Below are 19,365 nucleotides of genomic sequence, written 5' to 3'. Positions count from 1 at the left end.
GCCAAAAGTGTTACAGAGTTTAACTTTTTCCTCAGTGCCTTGCTCTGTGCCACTGAAAAAGCTATTTTGAAAGTCATCAATGTGTTCTTTCTCTGTTAAAACCAGCAGTTGTTCCTCAGGCTCATAACTTGAGACCTCTGTGTAACATTCATAACCATGCCTCCCACATTTCCCACCAATCTCTCATTTCCTACCATTTCCAAAGTCTGTCCTCAGCAGTATTTCTCTTCAAAAACTTTTTCCTTTGGGTATGTCAACTATTTATACAACTTAACTGTAGATGGATCCCGAATCCATCCCTCCCTCAAAGGACCAGATCTATATTTCCAACTTCCTGGACTATTTTCAGATGTTCTGTAGGCAAATCCAGTTTAAAAAGTCAGAAGTTAATTCTGTCCATCTCCCCCACATCAATTCTTCCATCAGTGTACCTTACTAATGGCACTATCATCCTCACTCTCATCTAGGCTAGAGATCTTGCTTTTCATGTCTAATGCCCTTGTTCTTTTCCTCACTCTACATAAGTTTGTTAAATTCCACCCTGGGAATTTTTTTATTCTGTATTCTGAATCCCACTGCCACCTCCCTAGTTCAGATCCTTTTTACGTCCTGTTTCTACTATTATAAAAGCTTCCTTGATATTTCCAAATGTATTCTTCTATAATTTTCTATTACATCATTACCATTTCAGTCTTCTTAAAGGACAACTTTGCATCACTTCTTTGTCCATAAACTATTTTTTCAAAAACTCAAAAATTAAGTATTATTACATTAGCTTGATATGCTCAACACATGCCTTGTTATCTTTCTATTCCCTGAACACATAACGTTGCTTTTCCTTCACCCCTCTTTTTAAATTTTCCTTTCTTGTCAAACAACCTCTGCCCTTTAAAACTTTTTGGGAAAGCTACTTATCACTTAAAACATTAGCTTTTTAATAAGTAACACTGGACTTCCCTGAACAAATATACTGTCTTCCTTCCATAAAATTGTTACGGAATCCACTGTATTCTGTCTTGAATTTCATTTACTTGTGTGCTATGCTTGTTTATTCATATTAGACTGAAAATAATTTGCAGGTAAAAATGGCATCTTATGTAATTTTTACCCAGTACTTTCACTGACTGTTCTCATTAGATACCAAATTTCATGCTGTTCTATCATTTATTGAATATTTATTATGAGCCAAGGCCATACAACTAATAAGTAATAGAACTTGAACAAACCTCTAGTTCAAGAGTGTTGGCTTTACTAACACACTATAGAAAATGTCAAAAATCCCAAAGAAGATGTCTAAAATGTTTAAAATAGTAAGATGTATTTTCTTCTGTACCCCAATAGCAGTTTGAATACATCAGTATTTTTACTGGAATATTTTATGAATATTTCTTTACATTTCTATGTTCTTCCAATTGATTGTGGATATTTGCATCTCTAGTACTTAGCACAATGCCTAGCACATAATAAGCTGTCAATTTCATTGCACATTCAGGAAGCAGAAAAGAATCTGAGTAATGATATTTATTAAAAGGGAATGCCTGAGAAATCAATCTAACAGAAGAAATCAACTGATCAGTGATTGTCTTTTCTATCTCTTACTAGATAAAGCTTTTTCTCTGTTGAAATTGAGACATTGGCCTAGAAGTGATAGATTAAGCCCACAGAACTGGATACATCAATCAATGAAAAAGAATCAGCTGGAAAAACAAAGTCATAAGTGCAGTACTCCAGAGAATACCCAACACAAAACAGGGTAATCAGTGAAGTTTTCCATGTGCTCAGGTGATTTTAAACCATATATACACTAGTAGAAAATGGCATATCTGTTGAGTGTCTACCTTGTGCCAGGAACTGTGTTAGATGTTAGATAATGTACCAAATGGATAGTGTATAGGTAAATAATCAAAAGCAGATGATAATGTGATAGGTGTTGGTAATTCAGTTCATTAACTACCTGCGTAATTCAATTATAATTGAAACTATTCAAGTTCTGTCTGGCTTGTTCCTATAAGACAACATTAGAAATTTGATTTTGTTCATCACTGGATTGAAAAATATGCTACCATGGATTACCAAATATATTTAAGTAATTAAGTAGGTTCTTATGGTACCTATTCTTAATCAAAGGTAAAATTAGGGGAAAACTATCTTAAAAAGCTTTACCACTTTATCAATTAATTAAACAAATAATTATTTAACATCTACTCTGTGCTACATAGAGAACTAAGTGTTGAGAATAATAAGCAACAATTCTTTGCAATGTTCATGTAACCGCACGGAAGAAGCCAGACGTATAAACAATGATGACATTAAGTATTTTTTCTTATTAAAGACTGTCATGGAGTCTTTCATATAAATGCTGCTTTTGGAGGCCAATACCAGTATTTATGTGTTTACCTTTGTTATAAAACAAAAAACTCTGTATTTTAATGCATCATATTTGTATTTCACTGACTACACTAAAAAATAAATCAGTCCCGGGCTTCCCTGGTGGCGCAGTGGTTGAGAGTCCGCCTGCCGATGCAGGGGACACGGGTTCATGCCCCGGTCCCAGAAGATCCCACATGCCGCGGAGCAGCTGGGCCTGTGAGCCATGGCCACTGAGCCTGCATGTCCGGAGCCTGTGCTCCGCAATGGGAGAGGCCGCAACAGTGAGGGGCCCACGTACCACAAAAAATAAATAAATAAATAAATAAATCAGTCCCATAAACTGCGAATTGATTATATGAATAAAAAAAATCTATCTTCATTCCTTCCCCACATCAACACTCTTCCTATTCTCAGTGTGTCACACTTCTGTCCTCAAGCCAGACTGTCCTTTAAATAAATATTTCAGCCCAGCGTTTGCTCCTTCTGCCTAGGATGCTTCTCAAAAAATTTACAGAAAAGGTATCCACCCTCCAAAAAACTACTGGGTTGGCCAAAAGGTTCATTCAGTTTTTTCCGTAAGATGGCTCTAGTAGCACTTAGTTGTCTTTAACTTCATTCAAAACAATTTTGTTAGATTGTATGTGACAGCTGTCATATCAGTGTGCCTTTTAAAAAAGACATCAAAATTGGTGAATTTTTCTGTAGCCATTTTAATATTGAGGACAGAAGAAAAAAGCAACTTTTTCAGCATATTATGCTGTATTATTTCAAGAAAGGTAAAAACACAACTGAAATGCAAAAAAAGATTTGTGTAGTGTATGGAGAAGGTGCTGTGACTGACTGAACGTGTCAAAAGTGGTTTGCAAAGTTTCGTGCCTGAGATTTCTCGCTGGACAATGCTCCATGGTTGGGTAGACCAGTTGAAGTTGACAGTGCTCAAATCAAGACATTAACTGAGAAGAAGCAACTTTATGCCATGCAGGAGATAGCCGACATACTCAAAAATATCCAAATCAAGCACTGAAAATCATTTGCACCAGCTTGGTTATGTTAATCGCTTAGATGTTTGGGTTCTACGTCAGTTTAGCGAAAAATACCTTCCTGACCTTATTTCTGCATGCCATTCTCTACTTAAACGTAATCAAAACATTCCATTTTTAAAACAAAGTGTGATGAGTGATGCAAAGTGGATACTGTACAATAATGTGGCACAGAAGACATTATGGGGCAAGTGAAATGAACCACCACCAACCACACCAAAGGTCTGTCTTCAATCCAAAGAAGGTGATGTTGTGTATATGGTGGGATTGGAAGGGACTCATAATAGTCCTCTATTATAAGCTCCTTCCGGAAAACCCAACAATTAATTCCAACAAGTACTGCTCCCAATTAGACCAACTGAAAGCAGCACTCGACAAAAAGCATCCAGATTTAGTCAACAGAAAATGCATAATCTTCCAGCAAGGACACATGTTTCTTTGATGACCAGGTAAAAACTGTTACAGCTTAGCTGGGAAGTACTGATTCATCCGCTGTATTCACCAGACATTGCACCTTTGGATTTCCATTTATTTAGGTCTTTAACAAAATTCTTAATGGAAAAAATTTCAATTCCCTGGAAGACTGTAAAAGGCACCTGGAACAGTTCTTTGCTCAAAAAGATAAAAAAGTTTTGGTAAGATGGAATTATGAAGTTGCCTGAAAAATGGCAGAAGGTAGTAGTGGAACAAAAGGGTGAATATGTTGTTCAATAAAGTTCTTGGTGAAAATGAAAAATGTGTCTTTTATTTTTACTTAAAAACCGAAGGCACCTTTTGGCCAACCCAATGTCTCATGCAAGTTTTCTCAATTTCCAAACAATGTGATATCACACTCTAATATTATGGTAATTTTTTGTTACTGTTGTCATTACCCACCCCCACCTTCTATTTCCCCTGAGCATAAGCCATTTGAGGATATCTTGTATGTTCTATAGGGTATAGCATGCACAAAGTGCTGCATAAATATTCACTGAGCTTAAATCCAATTAAATTGATTGTGCTAAAAGCAAAAACGATACTTTCACACTGTTTCTGAAATTTTTAAAAAATCAAACATTAATGGAAGAGTAAATTAATTTTATTGACTGATGAAAAACTAAGGTGATAAGAAGTACGAATAGTAAACAATAATCATTGAGTTGTGCTGGAAGTCTATTTTTCTTCTTTTCACTTTAAGCCAAAAGGACATAAAATTATAAACCATTAGTGAGCTAATCATTTTAAGTTTCTTCAACAAAAACTGCATAGTTCAGCAGTTGCACAGAATTAAATATATACATTTTTGCAAAACCCTGAAAGTTTTAATTTTTGTGTTGACCTCAAAGGCTAATGGAATCACCTACACTGGTTGGATTCAGAGTTTCTTTTCCCTTTTCTGCCACCCTGTAAAGAAAAATAGGGTAAATTATTTAGGAAATAACATTTTGGGGGCATTTTCTTTTCAAGAATAAATGAGATCAAAGGCATTTTTTACTATGAAAAGGAAGGAACTTCTTTTCTGAGTTTGTTGCATATTTGAATGAACATACCACTAAATTATTTTTACATATTTTAAATAGCAATAACTGTTATTATTTTACAAACGGTTAAAGTAGGTTGTAGAAAACAGTTATCTATTTGAACTAGTCTGGACTTAGTCTGATCACCAGTATCTTATTTTTTAGAGCTCATTTGCACTGTCCCAGATTTTTTTTTTTTAATAAAAATTTTGATCAGGACTTCCCTGGTGGCGCATTGGTTAAGAATCCACCTGCCAATGCAGGGTTCGATCCCTGGTCTGGGAAGATCCCACGTGCCACAGAGCAACTAAGCCCGTGAGCCACAACTTCTGAGCCTGTGCGCTGGAGCCTGCGAGCCACACCACTGAGCCCACACGCCACAACTACTGAAGCCTACATGACCTAGAGCCTGCGCGTTGCAACTACTGAGCCCACACGCCGCAACTACTGAAGCCCACGTGCTCAAGGGCCTGTGTGCCACAACTACTGAGCCTTCGTGCTGCAACTACTGAAGCCCACGCAACTAGAACCCATGCTCCACCACGAGAAGCCACTGCAATGAGAAGTCTGCACCACAACGAAGAGTAGCCCCTGTTCGCTGCAACCAGAGAAAGCCCGCGCACAGCAACGAAGACCCAATGCACCCAAAAAAATAAATAAATAAATTGATCAAAATAGACAATTTACTCCATATGATCAGCAAATTTGTTGATTCACTTCATTACCCTTTTGGGTAATTCAATTTCTAATTCAAGTTCTGTATAGTTTTGTTCATGTAAGACAGCATTAGAAATCTGATTTTGTTCATCAGTGTGTTGAAAAGATTATACTCTTCATATTGCTCAGTGACATATATAAATCTGTATTTAATTTCCTCCAAGTGAAATGCCATCAATGGTATTTGACTTGAGCCAAAGAAAGAGAAAGGTGGCTTAAAAGACAGGAAGTATTTTTCATTAATTACTTTTCACAATATTTTCTGCCTTACTCTGATGCAAAAAGCAAATAATCATTTTAAAAATATGGAAAGCACAAAGGTACAAAAAAATTTAATCATCTATAACTATTCTACCCTCTATTTTAACCATAAATAATGGTTTGATGTATTTATAATAATTTTATAATTTTTCTACCATTTTACAAGCTATGGCAATGATACTCAGACTTGGTTAATTACTAGAATCGACTTGGTTAATTACTAGAGTCACCTAAGTAGTAATATTTTTTAAATTCTGAGATCTAGACTTTGTCCCAGCCTATTTACTTATGATAATTAGTAGTGGGCTGAACAATCAAAAAGTTCCCAAGAAATTCTGATGATCAGCCAAGTTTGGGAACTACTTGTCTGTGAAAGCATATTTTTTAGAGTCGTGGTTTATATCAAGGGCACATGGAACCCAGACCTATTTAATAATGTTGGCAGCTTCTCTTTGTTTGTTTCACCTTTTTTCTGCCCATAACCTCCCTCTTGGTGTTCAAAAACATGTCTACAACCAACCTTCTTTAAAAAAAAAAAAAAAATCAAGTATGAGAATGCTATTATTCAGTCCTGACCAAATAAAAGTTTTGCAAAGATTCATTCAGAGAAAAAAAAAGTATGAAGAGGTTATATGAAACTTGAGATGTATAATGACAGGTGTTAAAAATAAGATTTACTTCCTGATAGCAAGGCAATAAAAAATAAATTTACTAAAAAACTTTCTACAAGGTAGATACCCACTATACAGAGGTACCAATGTTATATAGCTTAAAACTCTTACCTTTCTTCTAAACAAGAGTTTTAAAAAAATAATAATAATTCAAAGATCCTTTTCAAAGCTTCCCAGGCAAAGGGAATCTTCCTTCCTGGATTGATGTCAAAGCTGGAGCTAAACAACTTTTATGTTCTCTAAGCCACCAGTGGTGGCTTTCAAACTTTTTTGACTATGACCCCACCTCAATTAACTCATTTTATATCATGACATAGACACACATACATACGCATATACAAATATGTGTGTTTGTGTATATTTACTCATATACACATATATTGAAACAAAGCCCTGATAGTGTTTACTGCTTCACCCAGAATAAAATGCTGAATGCCATCTTGTAAATGCAGAAGAAATGATAGAATTAGAAAAATCACTATTTTGCAACTACCAAAATAATAACTGATAAAAATATCATTAATCTGGATGCTAAAATCATTGGGTAAAAAGAAAAGGATATTCATACAATCTCAAACTATAACTTCACATATTATTTATTAATTACAAAGGGGGAAAGATATCATTACAATGAAGATATCTAGGAGAGATGGCTGTACCCAAGTGATCAAACTTATTATATAATGGGATAAATGTCATTATGTACCTTCCCTCGATATGATTCACTGGCACATATCTCACATCATCTATATAGTACCAAGGGTCTTTTTGAGTTACTTTAGTTATTGCTGTATATACCAATGTCTAGAATAAACTTAACACTTTCTACAATGTAAATTATATAACCAATAATAACAAAATTATCAATATGTTTGGTGAATAAATTTTGGCCTAAGAATAAAACAGTACATTTATTCTCACATGTATATACCTATTCCAAATGTATTATTTGTGATGAAAACACTTTCATAATTATAAAAGCATACCTGATATCTGGCTAATTCTGCTTGTAATACTTTCACTTTAGATCTTTCTTGTTCTAATGCAGCATGAAGTGAAGTTACCTATAACCAAATATTCAATAAAAAAAGACTTTTTTTGGTCTTTTTTGGTAAATACTCTTGTTATTCACAATGATAATTTTTGACCATGAGATTAATGAGCATTAGAAGAGAACCTCTCTCCTCACAAACAATTTCAATTAGGCATTTTATTCAGCTGTATATTAAAGATACATAGGGCAAGCTCACTGTTCTAAGACAAGACCAAAGAATAAGGATGGGAAGGGGAGAAAATCAAGTCCATGAACAGTAAGTTCTGTCTGTCCTTTCTATCTCTATATTCAGCCCACATCAGCTAAAATACAACCTTATCTTCCCCTATTCTTTAGGACATACATACCTCCCTCAGTTCAGTAAACAGAATTTTCAATCATTTGCTATTACATAATAATAATGAAGTATGGTTTGCAGTCTTGATGGGCTGTGTTTTTGTTTAGTCAAGTTTCATAATTCAGGACTAAAGAACAGCTTAATATAACCAGTCCTATATATAGTTTTTCTTACCTGTATCGTTAGCTCATTCTTGATACTTTGTGATTCATCAACTTGCAGAAGTATTTCTGCTTTATCTTTCACTGACAAAAAAGGAAAAACAGCAGTATAATCTTTTCAATCACTCACATACTTTAACAATACTTTTAGTGAACCAAGACAGCAATGCAGTCAGACAAAGATTAATTGTCCTCATACTTAATGTACTTCTTGACCCTATTTATACCTCTTAATTTTCACTGGTAAATTCTGATCATTATTATCACCACAGCAGCTTTTATTGGAAATTCTACATTTATGGTGTTAAAATATTAATTGTATAGATATGACAAGAGATTTTTTTCCATTTATACTAAAAAGGACAAGGACAGAGAAAATAAAATATTTCACATAGGGAAAAAAAACTTTAAAATGCGTCAACTAATCTTAAAGCAAGATTTTAAAAACAATGTAGAGTGTTTTTGTTTTGTTAAATTGTCAAGGTGTGCATATCATAAGGCCCACAAGAATTATTTTTATATGACTTTTCATACCATTAAAGCACTATCAAGTAAGTGTTAGCGCATATGAGCACAGTTAATCATATAACATCTGTGGTCTCAGAACTGTTCATTTGTATCGAGGTTTTTCCCTCTTTGGGGAAGCAAGAGATCTATTCTTTGGCCTCTGTGTTCCCTAAGCTTTAAAAATTTCCACATGGCTGACAATTTACTTAACCTATGGTAAAGGCTAATACATGAAAAACTAATTCTTCAACTTTGAAAAGCTAGGAGAGACTGAAGAGGTAAAACTAATAAAATGAGTAAAGGAAGAAATGTTGAAATATATGAGTACTGATATCACCACAGCTCCACCAATATAACTGTCATTCAAATTTATTTTTCATAGTTTAATATGATATGCACTAAGGTGAGATGTTGTGTCAAGAAACAAATCACAGTCCCTTAAGAATCAACTTGGGAACTTTTACAAGTTATACTTTCTACTCCTCCATCCTCAGAATTAAACGCACTCACTGAGAACTAGTGATTTTTAACAATTATGTAATATTTTAACTACAGTCAATTTTCCTATAATGCTGTTTTGTGTTTCAAAGAGACTGATACATCGGAGAACAACATGAATATAACATGAATTGTGTACTTAATGCTTAAGCACAATTTCATGAACAAGGAAAACTGCACCCACTCACACACCTCAAATATCTACCAGCTCTTTCAGTGCACTGTGTCAAGAACCACACTAACTTTCCATCCTTCCATCACTTAACAGTAACACATACAAGCTGCAACCCTTCTGAAACCTACTTCTACAGCAAACTTTAGGTTGTCTTCAAAGTAAAGTGCCATATTTATTATAGTATTTATGTGTTCAACCATTTTAACATGTATAAAACTGTTACTGTTTTTATTAGGTTCCCTTTTTTTAAAATGTGTCACTGATGAAATTTTTGAGTATTGTATGCTCCTAACTCCATTTTCCCCATAAACTTTGTGGTTTTAACTGTATGATTTTATAGAGATTAGTGATTTTTAGGAACACATGTTATACTGTAACATAACTGACTGTATTTATAGTATAAATGCTAGAGTTTGTAAACTCTAACGTACTGTATTTTTCATGTCATGGTCCTGTATAAAATTGTTCTACTTGGACTATAGTACAGAGTATGGACACTGATATTATTTACTGGTAGCCATTTTTAATCTATTTTTTAAAATTTATTTATTTTATTTATTTATTTTTGGCTGTGTTGGGTCTTCGTTGCTGCATGTGGGCTTTCTCTAGTTACGGCAAGCGGGGGCTAGTCTTCGTTGCGGTGCACGGGCTTCTAACTGCAGTGGCTTCTCTGTTGCACAGCCCAGGCTCTAAGCACACGGGCTTCAGTAGTTGTGGCACCCGGGCTCAGCAGTTGTGGCTTGTGGGCTCTAGACCACAGGCTCAGCAATTGTGGCACACTGGCTTAGTTGCTCTGCGGCATGTGGGATTTTTCTGGACCAGGGATCAAACCTGTGTCCCCTGCATTGGCAGGCAGATTCTTAACCACTGTGCCACCAGGTAAGCCCCTTTAATCTATTTTTGAGAGTTTTTATCAGTTAATTTTCTCACTTTTCACAAATGTTTCCTTAAGGAATATTACTTTATTTTTAGGTATTTAAAAATCATACATCCAATGTTCAATGATACCCTTACTTTCTTCAATTAGAAATATATCTTGTAAGCAATTATTTTCATAATTTTATTCATTTAATGATCCACATGGAGCTCAGTGACATGCATATCTAAATTAATCTCAGGATACTGATATCTAATTGTTCAAATGCCTTTTCCCATTATTATTTAACTTCTATTTTATCATAGTTAAGCTTGTAACAGTTAAGTTATATTATAAAAATCATAAAGTCATAAAAAATGTTTGACTCTACTTCAAGACTATATATTCTGTTCAGCTGGATGTGATTTCTGGTTTTTGATAACTGTTATTTAATAGTTTAAATATTTGGTTGGACAATTCCACTTCCAGTATCTTCATATTTGAAACAATTTGGGGTATCTTGTTTACTTATCGTTTAAGGTGAGCTTCATAATTTCTCAAGTGCTATACAGTACTCACAGGAGCTATATTTGGGATTTCATTAACATTGGTTAACAAGGGAAATTGTTTATTACACTTAATTTTGTCTATTCAGAAGACTTTCTCATCTATTCATGTCTTTCTCTATGTCTCTTTTATGGTTCATTTTCTTTTGCAAATTTAATACACACTTCCCTTTCTGTTATTAATGGAAAATTTTCAGAGAGCTTTCAAGGTTAGTGTCACTAGGTATTCATATTCAGGAATGCAACTGATTTGGGGGGTTTCATATAACGTCAACCTTACTAATGTTATTATCTCTAATCTTTTTTGATTGATTTCCTTGGCTTCCTGCTGGTAATCTACTGCCAAAAGTTTAGAGTGGCAGCAAATGTATGAAGAGTCAGGGCGGGTGCAGGTGGGAGGGGTAGAAGGAAAACCTAAAATCATAACAGGCCTTCTCCTCTAATAATTAATAAACAGAATCTTAAGCAAATGTTTTCTTGTCTTCCCTCTAAATGTACTCCAATAATTTAAAAGAATTGAAATTTGAAGAGTTTCTTAGCTGAATAGTTGTAAACTTGTGTTAATACTAAGGTGCTGCAAAAGAGACTTGTAATAATAAAATTATCAACAATAATCCAGTTTGTATCCTTTTGGGAAACCTTTTTATTTTGTTGAATTAATAAATCATATATCTTGAAACGTTATCTTCAAATATTTTTAAGATTAACTTTTAATTCTAAAAACACAGAAATCACTTACTTTCACCTTCCTGAAGCATTTTCAATAACTGTGCATTTCTTGCCTTTACTTCTTTATACTTTGCCTAATAATCAAGGAAAAAAGATTTAATTTTTAAAAAGTAAATGATATAATTAATGATTTACTACCAATTTATGGAGCTATGAATCTAGGCTTGCTCAAAGACATAAATTACTTATGAAAGAAAAAAGATGGAGGAAAATGTATTCACAACTGTCTACTGCTTAATTAAATTCCTCGTATAATAATACAAATCAATATTATAGGTGATTGTATTTAAGAAGAGTAGAATAAAAGCAGAGAAAACTCAGAATAAAACTAAATTTTCCTGAAGAGTCTTTCTCTTTTCTTCCTCAAAGTAAAATCCTTATACAATTCAAAATAATTATATGAAAACAAAAAGAAAAATGATTCATAGTTCTATACCAGGACTATACTAGAACTCTCTATATCTGTTCTTTATCGGCCACTGTCCAATATGTGGCTACTAACTACTGGAAACGTGGCCAGTGTTACTGAGAAAATGACTTGCAACTGTATTTAGTTTTATTTAATTGCAATTTTTATTTTATTTTATTTTTATATATAAAAATTTAAAATTTTACTTTTATGTATTTAAAACCCATGTAGTGTATTAATTTTACATCATGTGTAGTAGTTACTATACAGCACAGTTTTATATTTGCTCAATTAAGGCTTTACTAATCTTTTGTTATTTAATTAACTAAATATTTTTAAAGTAATTTTTGAATTACTTACATTTTGGCTGAAATGAATTAGTAATTTACTGAAATATCTTTCAATTATTTTTCAACTTTAAAAAAATGGCTTAGCTTCTTTTCAGACTACATGAATGACACAATTATACATTATAAACAATTTTGGAATTGTGTTCCCACATTAACATCCATATTCCAGGGAATTTTCCCCTACACTACTCTTATTCAACGTGTCTTATAGCACACATTGAAGTATTTATAAATATTTAATACATTAATACATTAGAGAAAACAATATATTTAGTAACTATAGAAATACAAGAGGTCAGGGAAAGAAAACAGATCAATATAAGAAACTTGTAATTTCTTCTCTCAACATGTACACAGATATGTACAGAAGATACCAGATTCAAAAATCTTTCTTGTAAAACAAAGTTGATGTATTTTTAATTAAGTCCAATAGATGACTTTTACTAAATACTCTGTCCAGTAAATTGCTGAGGATAAATCAATAATGTTACTGAGTAATACTGCAGACTACATTGAATGGAAGAAGTAAACATAAAAGGGAGTAGGACTTTTGAGAAGCTAAGTAATGAAAGAGGGAGATAAGTCAGATGGAAACAAAAATATGAAGGGGAAAAACAAATACAGTCAACTACAACTATACTCACTATGAATATAGAAATATATCTACTGGGAATATAAAACCGTATCCACTATGAAATTCTCACTCTTAGGGTTTCAATCAATGTTAATATCTCATCAAACTCTATCTTTAGCTCAAGCTTTTTCTCCAAGGTTCAGATCAGTGTATACAGAAGCATGTCTTTAGTTAGTCTTCAAGACCTAAAGCCAGCTCATAAAGCAAAAATCGCAAATGAACAAAATTACCCCGAATATTCTTTATACTGCGATAAAAATAACATATAGTTTTGCATTTACAATCCTGAACAGTAAATGTATCTATGAAAACATAAGAGTATAAAATCCTAGTACTGTGCAATTTATAATAAAGAACATATGAAATACAGTGCCCTCATTAGTATTTTTAACTTCATGAAAAAGAGAACACAAAGTTAAACGCACATATGGTGTGACTTCAATGTGTCCAACAGAGATGGTCAACATCCTGAACATCTATGCCTGCATCCACAGCCATTTCAAACTCAACATGTCCAAAACAAGATCTATTAGTTCCGTTTCCCCAAACCAGTTAAAAATGTGTTCTTCCTCTTACACTCAGTACCTGTTAATTTTGTTACCAGTCTTCACTCCAGGCCTCAGCTATGTGCATTATCTTCCACAAAACAATTCTCATGTCACTTCCCTTCTAAAGCCTTCACTGCCCCCTCCTTGTCTAAAATGCAAATACATTCAAATACTGACCTCAACTAACAACCCCAATCTCACTTTCTACAACTTTGCATTTCTCTAAACGTCAGTAACAATGCATTTCCTACCATTCTCATGCCTTGTATGCACTGTTCTATCTGGAAAAACTTTTTTTTTTGGTGAAACCTTTACCAATTTTCAATAGCAGCAACGGATTCATTCCTGTTTCTGGGCTTCTGGAGCACTCTGTCAGATCTCAATCACAAATTCTACACTGTACTGCAATTATTTACATGATTATCTTCTACATTAGACTATGAGCTTCTTACTCATCTTTGTATTCACTGTGCCTAACACATGGTAAGTGCTCAAAAAAATTAAAAGAAAATATAAATGACAAAAAGCTGAGGCAGAAGTGGGTGTAGTTCAAAAAGGTTTTAACAGGGATAATTCTTAAAGGCATGAGTAGACAAGGAAGGGAAATATAAGAACCAGCAGGGCTGGAACTTGACTTTTTTTCACTATTACATACACAGGGTCCAGAAAAGCACCTGGCCTATTACAGGCATTGAACAAATAATTGTTGAGTGAATAAATATTAGTTCAAAAAGAGAATGATACTTGAGATGAATAAGAGATTTTTTTAAAAGCCTAAGAAAGGAGAGGAATAGGTTTGTGGTTTAAAAAAATGTATAAATGACAAGTGTTGGCAAGGATGTGAAGAAACTGGTACCCTTGTTCATTGCTGGTGGAAATGTAACATGGTGCAGCTGTTAAGGAAAACAGTTTGATGGTTCCTTAAAAAGTTAAACATAGGGCTTCCCTGGTGGCACAGTGGTTGAGAGTCCGCCTGCCGATGCAGGGGACACGGGTTTGTGCCCCAATCCGGGAGGATCCACATGCCGCAGAGCGGCTGGGCCCATGAGCCATGGCCGCTGAGCCTGCGTATCAGGAGCCTGTGCTCCGCAACGGGAGAGGCCACAACAGTGAGAGGCCCACGTACCACAAAAAAAAAAAAAAAAAAAAAAATGTTAAACATAGAATTACCATATGATTTAGAAATTCCACTCGTAGGTATATACCAAAAGAATTGAAAGCAGGGACTCAGATACTTGTACACCAATGTTCATAGCTGTATTATTCACAATAGCCAAAAGGTGGAAATAGTGCAAGTGTCCATCAACAGACGAATAAACAAAAAAACATGGTATATACATACAGTGGAGTATTATTCAGCCATAAAAAGGAATTAAGTTCTGATAACATGCTACAACATGGATATGCAGGCTGAAAACATGCCAAGTGAAATAAGGCAGACACAAAAGGACAAATATATGATTCCACTTATAGGAAGTACTTAGAATAGGCAAATTTACAGAGATTAGAGGTTATCAAGGATTGCAGTAGAAGGGGAAATAGGGAGTTTAATGGGTACAGAGTTTCTGTTTGGGATGATGAAAAAGTTCTGGAAATAGTGGTGATGGTTACACAACACTGAGAAAGTACTTAATGCCACTGAATCGTACACTTAAAAATGGTTAAAATGGAAAATTTAATGTTATATGTATTTTACTATGATAAAAGTATACTATCATTCAGATTATATATAATTAGTTAAAAAAACCTAAATAGCAGAAATATTATTTCTATCAAATATTAAGCATATTTCAATATAATAAAAACAGAAAATGTACCAATTTATAGAATTATTTTATAGTTTACAACAGTAAATATATACAAACCTCCCACTGAGTGATCACATTTTTCAGCTTCTGGATTTCAGCATCTTTTCTTTCAAGTTCCAACTTTAGTCTTTCAATTCTTCCATCTTTTAGAACTACTTCCTAAAGGAGGAAAACACCATTTTAGAACTAAGACAGTTCTGCCAATTCTGATTTACAATATCCTTTTTGAAAGGTTTAAGACGGAAAAAAAGTCCCAATTTTAATTCATTTTCTAAAGCAACCTAAATTGTTGACTACATTTCCACTTGTACTCAATTTTATAAATGTAATTATGTACAGTACAAGCAAATAAGATATTTATGCCTAATCTCAAACTACAAACGTAACCTAGAACAATATCAGGGCTTTGAAATGATATTTCCATCCTGGAATAAACATACTAAAGTGGTCTCTGACAAGTTGTTATTAGTCTATCTTAAAAACTTAAAAGAATTGAAAACTTATGAGAAAAATACAAAATAAATAATACAAAAAACCAAAAATAAATAGTTTTCTCTATATTAGCAATTAACACATAGAAGTTATAACTAGAAAAAACATTTTCTCCAGACAGCAATAAAAAATATCCCTAAGAATAAAATTCAGTAATTTTCAGGATCAATAAATGATAAAATATTGAAAAGGACAGAACAAAGCATGTTTTTAGATAGGAAAACTATGTATTACTAAATATTAATTTGTACATTCAATAAAATTTCAATAGAAATTTCAATAGAGTTTTGTTCTTTGGAACTTAGCAAGATAGTAAAAACTTCACCTGGGAGAATACAGGATAGAAACAAAAAGTTAATGCAGTAGAATTTGCCTACCAGTTAATTATATATTATACAGCAAAAATAATTAAAACAGCATGTCATGGCACCTGTGTTGACACAGCAATGTAACAGAAAAGAAAGTCTAGAAAGAGATTTAAGACACAAGAATTTATTATAATATAACTAACTATGGGATTTTAAAGAAGTGAGAAAAGGCTGAATTACAGAATAATGGTAGTATATGGGACAAATGAAAAATCAAGTTAAATGCCTGCCATCTTGTAAGATACACCAAAATAAATAAATTTAAATGCAAAAAAATCAACCCAAAGTCATACTTTTCATAAGAATATATATTGGTTCTCTATATCTAATGAGTAATGTGGCAACAATTTTATTCCAAAAATACTCACTGAGCACCTATACTGGGTGCTGGGTGTACAATGGTGAACAGAACTGAAAAGATTCTTGCCCTCATGGGACTTGTCTGGTGGAGGAGGCAGATATTATTACATAAAGAAATGCTGCAATTAGAATCCAAGGTTTAAGCAATTATGAAAAGAAACAAAGCATGTTTTTAGATAGGATTGCTATAAAGTGCTATAAAGGGAATAATGTGGATTATTCTCTGGTGGATCAGGGAAGCTCTGAGGCCATGACCCTTAAGATGACCCTTGAATGACTGGGTAGGAATTGGCTAAGTAAAAAGCGGAGGGAGATAAGAGCTTTCCAGGTAGAAAGAACAGTAGGTATAAAGGCCCTGAGGCAGGAAAGAGCCTAGAGAATTTGAAGGATAGTAAAGAGGCAAGCACGGTTGGAGCTTAGTGAAGAAGATGACAGTATAAGATGATTTCGGAAGAAAAAATTTGGATCAAAATTAGAAATATACATACTATTATAATGGCCCAAATATCTCATTTCCGGGAATTTATCTTAAATAGATACGCAAGGCGGGAGTATCTATGAAAGTGTTCACTGCAGCTACAACAAAAAACTGGACATCAATTTAAATGCCCAACAATAAGGATATAGGCTAAATATATGACAAATTTACAAAACTGAAAACTCTGAAATCACTAAAAATGATGATACAGAACCATAAAACACATCTGTATGATCCCAAAATTGTAATACTATATACAAAGAAAAAATCCTGGAAGGACATACACCAACATTTTAATAACTCTCTTAGAATTATTATGGAAGATTTCACTTTATTGTTTAAAAATTTCCTTTCATCAAAATTGTTTTATACTGAGTATATAATCATTGAATAATATAAAATAGTATTTTAATTAAAAAATAAAACCACTTAAGTATTAAAATAAACTCTTTATAATATTACTAGCTAACATCTTTGAATAGGAAAGCTCTTCTGAACACAGTATGAAAGGGAGAAAACAAAAAGGAAAAGATTGATAGATTTAAGTTGATGAAAAATCTCCAGAAACACGGAAACAAAATCAAACGGTAAATGAAAAAAACTAGAAAAAACAATGGCACCTATATGCAGGCATATGACCAATAAAAAATCAAAAAGTGTGTAACCTCAGTAGTAAGCAATGTTATATCAAACTGGTATATTTAAATTTTTTCCTCTGTGGGTAACTGAAAGCAATTTAGCTATAAACATTATTATTTAATGTAAAAACACTACAGTTGACCCTTGGACAATGTTAGGGTTAGGGACGCCATCCCTCTGAGAAATCAAAACTACACAGTCGTATATAGTCAGCCTTCTGTATATGTGGTTCCTCTGCATCCGCAGATTCAACCAACCTCTACTAAAAAAAATCCATGTAGGGCTTCCCTGGTGGCGCAGTGGTTGAGAATCCGCCTGCCGATGCAGGGGACACGGGTTCGTGCCCCGGTCCGGGAAGATCCCACATGCCGCGGAGCGGCTGGGCCCGTGAGCCATGGCCGCTGAGCCTGCGCGTCCGGAGCCTGTGCTCCGCAACGGGAGAGGCCACAGCAGTGAGAGGCCCGCGTACCACAAAAAAAAAAAAAAAAATCCATGTATAAGCAAACCCAAGCAGTTCAAACCTGTGTTGTTCAAGGGTCAATGTATTACTTAATGATCTGAATTGCTCACCATCTCTGTATTTAACTGAAAAGTGGTCCATGTAAGTTTCTACATTATTGGGGAAAAAGTGTAAATCCATAGAACAGTAGGACCACAACAAAGTATCAATGGTAGTTTTCTCCAAGTGAATGAGATTAGGGTCAATTTTTTTCCACTGCATCTGCAAACTGGGGATCATAAAGATGCCTATCAACTTCACAGTTAACTGTGAGAACTGAATGAAATAATCATTTTAAGTACTTAATAGAATATCTGGCAAATATATACTAAGCCCTCAAATATTTTTGCCATTATTAAAATTTCTTCACTTCTTATCAGTTATTTCCAGAATTTCTACAACAAACATCACTTTTTAAAACAGAAAATCATATTGCTTTAATGTATACCCATTTTTATGAAGTCCTATATTTCATTAAATAAATTTTAAACTTATCTTCTAAGTAGAAGACATTATACTAAAATGAAGATAAAAGGGTGTATAAGTCTATGTCCACAAGGGATTTGTAATCTATTAAGAATAATAACAAAAATGTGCGGGCTTCCCTGGTGGCGCAGTGGTTGAGAGTCCGCCTGCCGATGCAGGGGATACGGGTTCGTGCCCTGGTCCGGGAAGATCCCACATGCCACGGAGCAGCAGGGCCCGTGAGCCATGGCCGCTGAGCCTGCGCGTCCGGAGCCTGTGCTCCGCAATGGGAGAGGCCACAACAGTGAGAGGCCCTCGTACTGCAAAAAAAAAAAAAAAAAAAAAAAAAAAATGTGCTGAGTGAAATGTGCCATAAGAAAAACAAAATGCTATGGGGTATAGAAAAAGAAGGAAAGATCATATCCAGGTTTTCTGTGTTTTGGATTGGGATAGGGCAATGAGAGAGCTTCAGGGAGGAGAAGGCATGTGAAATGAACCTTGAGCAAAGCTGGGAAGGATCCAGCGCTGTGATAGGAGTGCTCTGGCTCTAGCTAGGAGAAAAAACTGGAAAGAGTACAGCTGAAGTTACTTAGGCTGAAGCTACACTGTAGAACAATGCTTTCAAACTTACTTGACAGTGACCCATGTTAAGGAATGTTTTATATCATGATCCAGAATACACATACATGTCAGTGTATGTATGTATATATATTTGTATGTCATATATATATACACAGAAAAAATTTTCATAAAATACAAACAGATATCATATACGCTGACAACTTTTTTTTTTGGTTAGTGCTGGTAGCAATCTACTAAATTGATTTCAGGACTGGTTAAATGGGTTGGGACTCTCAGTTTGAAAAGCTTGAGG

The 19,365-nt window shown here is 34.1% G+C and overlaps 1 protein-coding gene across 4 annotated transcripts in view; it reads right to left on the bottom strand.

Moving 5' to 3' along the window:
- Positions 1-4,470: 4,470 nt before the first annotated feature.
- GKAP1 (G kinase anchoring protein 1) overlaps positions 4,471-19,365 on the bottom strand; it is an 80,867-nt gene continuing 65,972 nt past the window's right edge. For 2 of the 4 annotated variants that reach the window (XM_059072311.2, XM_067041273.1), the window contains 5 exons: positions 15,248-15,345; positions 11,452-11,515; positions 8,124-8,194; positions 7,545-7,622; positions 4,471-4,793 (listed from right to left, as the gene is read on the bottom strand). In XM_059072311.2, the coding sequence (XP_058928294.1) occupies positions 4,746-4,793; positions 7,545-7,622; positions 8,124-8,194; positions 11,452-11,515; positions 15,248-15,345 (359 nt within the window). In that variant the 3' untranslated portion in view covers positions 4,471-4,745. Of the gene's footprint in view, positions 4,794-7,544; positions 7,623-8,123; positions 8,195-11,451; positions 11,516-15,247; positions 15,350-19,365 lie in introns of all 4 variants that reach the window. The other 2 variants (XM_067041272.1, XM_059072312.2) reach the window with 1 other exon arrangement.

Source organism: Kogia breviceps, chromosome 8 (genome assembly GCF_026419965.1).
Source record: "Kogia breviceps isolate mKogBre1 chromosome 8, mKogBre1 haplotype 1, whole genome shotgun sequence".
Taxonomy (NCBI): domain Eukaryota; kingdom Metazoa; phylum Chordata; class Mammalia; order Artiodactyla; family Physeteridae; genus Kogia; species Kogia breviceps.
Note: the sequence above shows the minus strand (reverse complement) of the source record. Positions and strands in the feature narration are given on the sequence as shown.